This window comes from Gigantopelta aegis, chromosome 12, assembly GCF_016097555.1.
Source record: "Gigantopelta aegis isolate Gae_Host chromosome 12, Gae_host_genome, whole genome shotgun sequence".
NCBI classification, from domain to species: domain Eukaryota; kingdom Metazoa; phylum Mollusca; class Gastropoda; order Neomphalida; family Peltospiridae; genus Gigantopelta; species Gigantopelta aegis.
In genome coordinates this window covers 26,039,952-26,041,655 of record NC_054710.1, presented here as the reverse complement: position 1 = coordinate 26,041,655, position 1,704 = coordinate 26,039,952, and the positions used below count along the sequence as shown (strand labels likewise).

The 1,704-nt window shown below is 44.7% G+C and overlaps 1 protein-coding gene across 1 annotated transcript; it reads right to left on the bottom strand.

Moving 5' to 3' along the window:
* Positions 1-831: 831 nt before the first annotated feature.
* On the bottom strand, positions 832-1,143 carry LOC121385920 (protein GVQW3-like). The gene has a single exon (XM_041516711.1). The coding sequence runs from the start codon at positions 1,141-1,143 to the stop codon at positions 832-834; it is 312 nt and encodes a 103-aa protein (XP_041372645.1).
* Positions 1,144-1,704: the final 561 nt, after the last annotated feature.

The following is a 1,704-nucleotide window of genomic DNA, read 5'->3' as shown; positions in this document are numbered from 1 at the left end:
ATTTGAGAAAAAAGAAGAAAAAAAGACCTGTACGAGGTTGTATCAACAAGTTCCGAGACTAGGCCTACATACAAGAAAGTGTTCACTTGATTCAAGTTTGGGCACCATTCCCTTCACAATAGTCCCCTTGTGCAGCAATGCAGCACTCCCAGCGCTGTTGCCACTGCTGGAACGCGTCCTGGAAGTCTTGTTCTCCAAGCGTGTGAAGCACCTTCGTTGATTCGCACTGGATCTCCTCCACAGTGTCAAAACGGCGACCCTTCAGCTGCAACTTCATCTTCGGGAAGAAAAAGAAGTCGCAAGGGGCCAACTCTGGCTAGTAGGGCGGGTGTTACAGGGTAACCATGCTGTTACGGCCGAGAAACTCACGTGTTACGAGAGCTTGGTGAGAGGGTGCATTGTCGTCATGAAGCATCCAATTTCCCTCGCGCCACAGTTCAGGCCATTTCCGCCGAATGCCATCCCTCAGACGCCTCAGAACATTGCAGTAAAACTTGCTGTTGACGGTCTGGCCCCCGGGGACGAATTCACGGTGAACAACTCCTCGAATGTCGAAGAAAACGATGAGCATGTTCTTGGTCGCGCTGCGGACCTGTCTCGCCTTCTTCAGTCGTGGAGATGCGAAGACTGTTGTTTGGTCTCCGGGTCGTATCCGTAGCGCCAAGTATCGTCCCCAGTGATAACCCTTAACATGAAGGTTGGGTCATCCAGAGCACGCTGATGGAGATCTTGACAGACTTCGGCACGGAGCTCCTTCTGATCGGGGGTCAGAAGACTGGGCACGAACTTAGCAGCAATGCAGTGCATGTTCAAATCAGACGTTATGATTGCCTACACTGGTCCGTATGACACATCAATGATGGCAGCAATGTCGTTAATGAATCTTCGACGATCCCCATGCACAAGTCGCCGAATTGTTTCCACATTTTCGGGGGTTGAGCTCGTGGAAGTTCGCCCAGACCTCTTGTCGTCATCCAGTGATGTTCTGCCGCTCTTGAAGCGTGCGTGCCACTCGAAACACCTCGCACGACTCATTGCTTCATTGCCATACACATAACGAATCATGTCAAAAGTCTCAGTTGCAGATTTACCGAGTTTGATGCAGAATTTGATGTTCGCTCTCTGCTCTAGTTTGCAGTCCATGATGAAATCGCAAATGTGCACGTGCACGTGGTCACAACAACTCCCGTAGCACAACACAAGATGTTCACAGAACGAAGCCACTTGGTAGACTTCCTGATGACGGCTAGTAGGTTTATGTTATGGATATTATACGATACATATAACATAACATATTTTGTTTTCGTTTTCTGTTTATTGCAAAAAATTATTGTAAGCACGAATACATGCCACGAAACTGCGTAGCGGTAAATTGGTATGTCCTTGCACAAAATAAACGAGTGCAATAACTAGGAAGCGAAATTTGTTTTATGTGAAGTTCTGTATTTATTATATCCATCTTTTTTCTTCTTCTTTTTTTCAATTATTAATAAATCCTCCTTTCTTGGATGTATTTAACGTTAAGAATCATACTCTATGTGACGTAATTTGTAAATCAAACATAACGTTAGTATAAAATAAAAAAGGAATTCCTCATTTACATATTCCGGTCTAAATCGCACATATGTGTGTTACAAGATACATTTATCACACGGTTTGAAAATGACTTTATCACTATAGTAAAATTGAATAGGTATGTAGTAA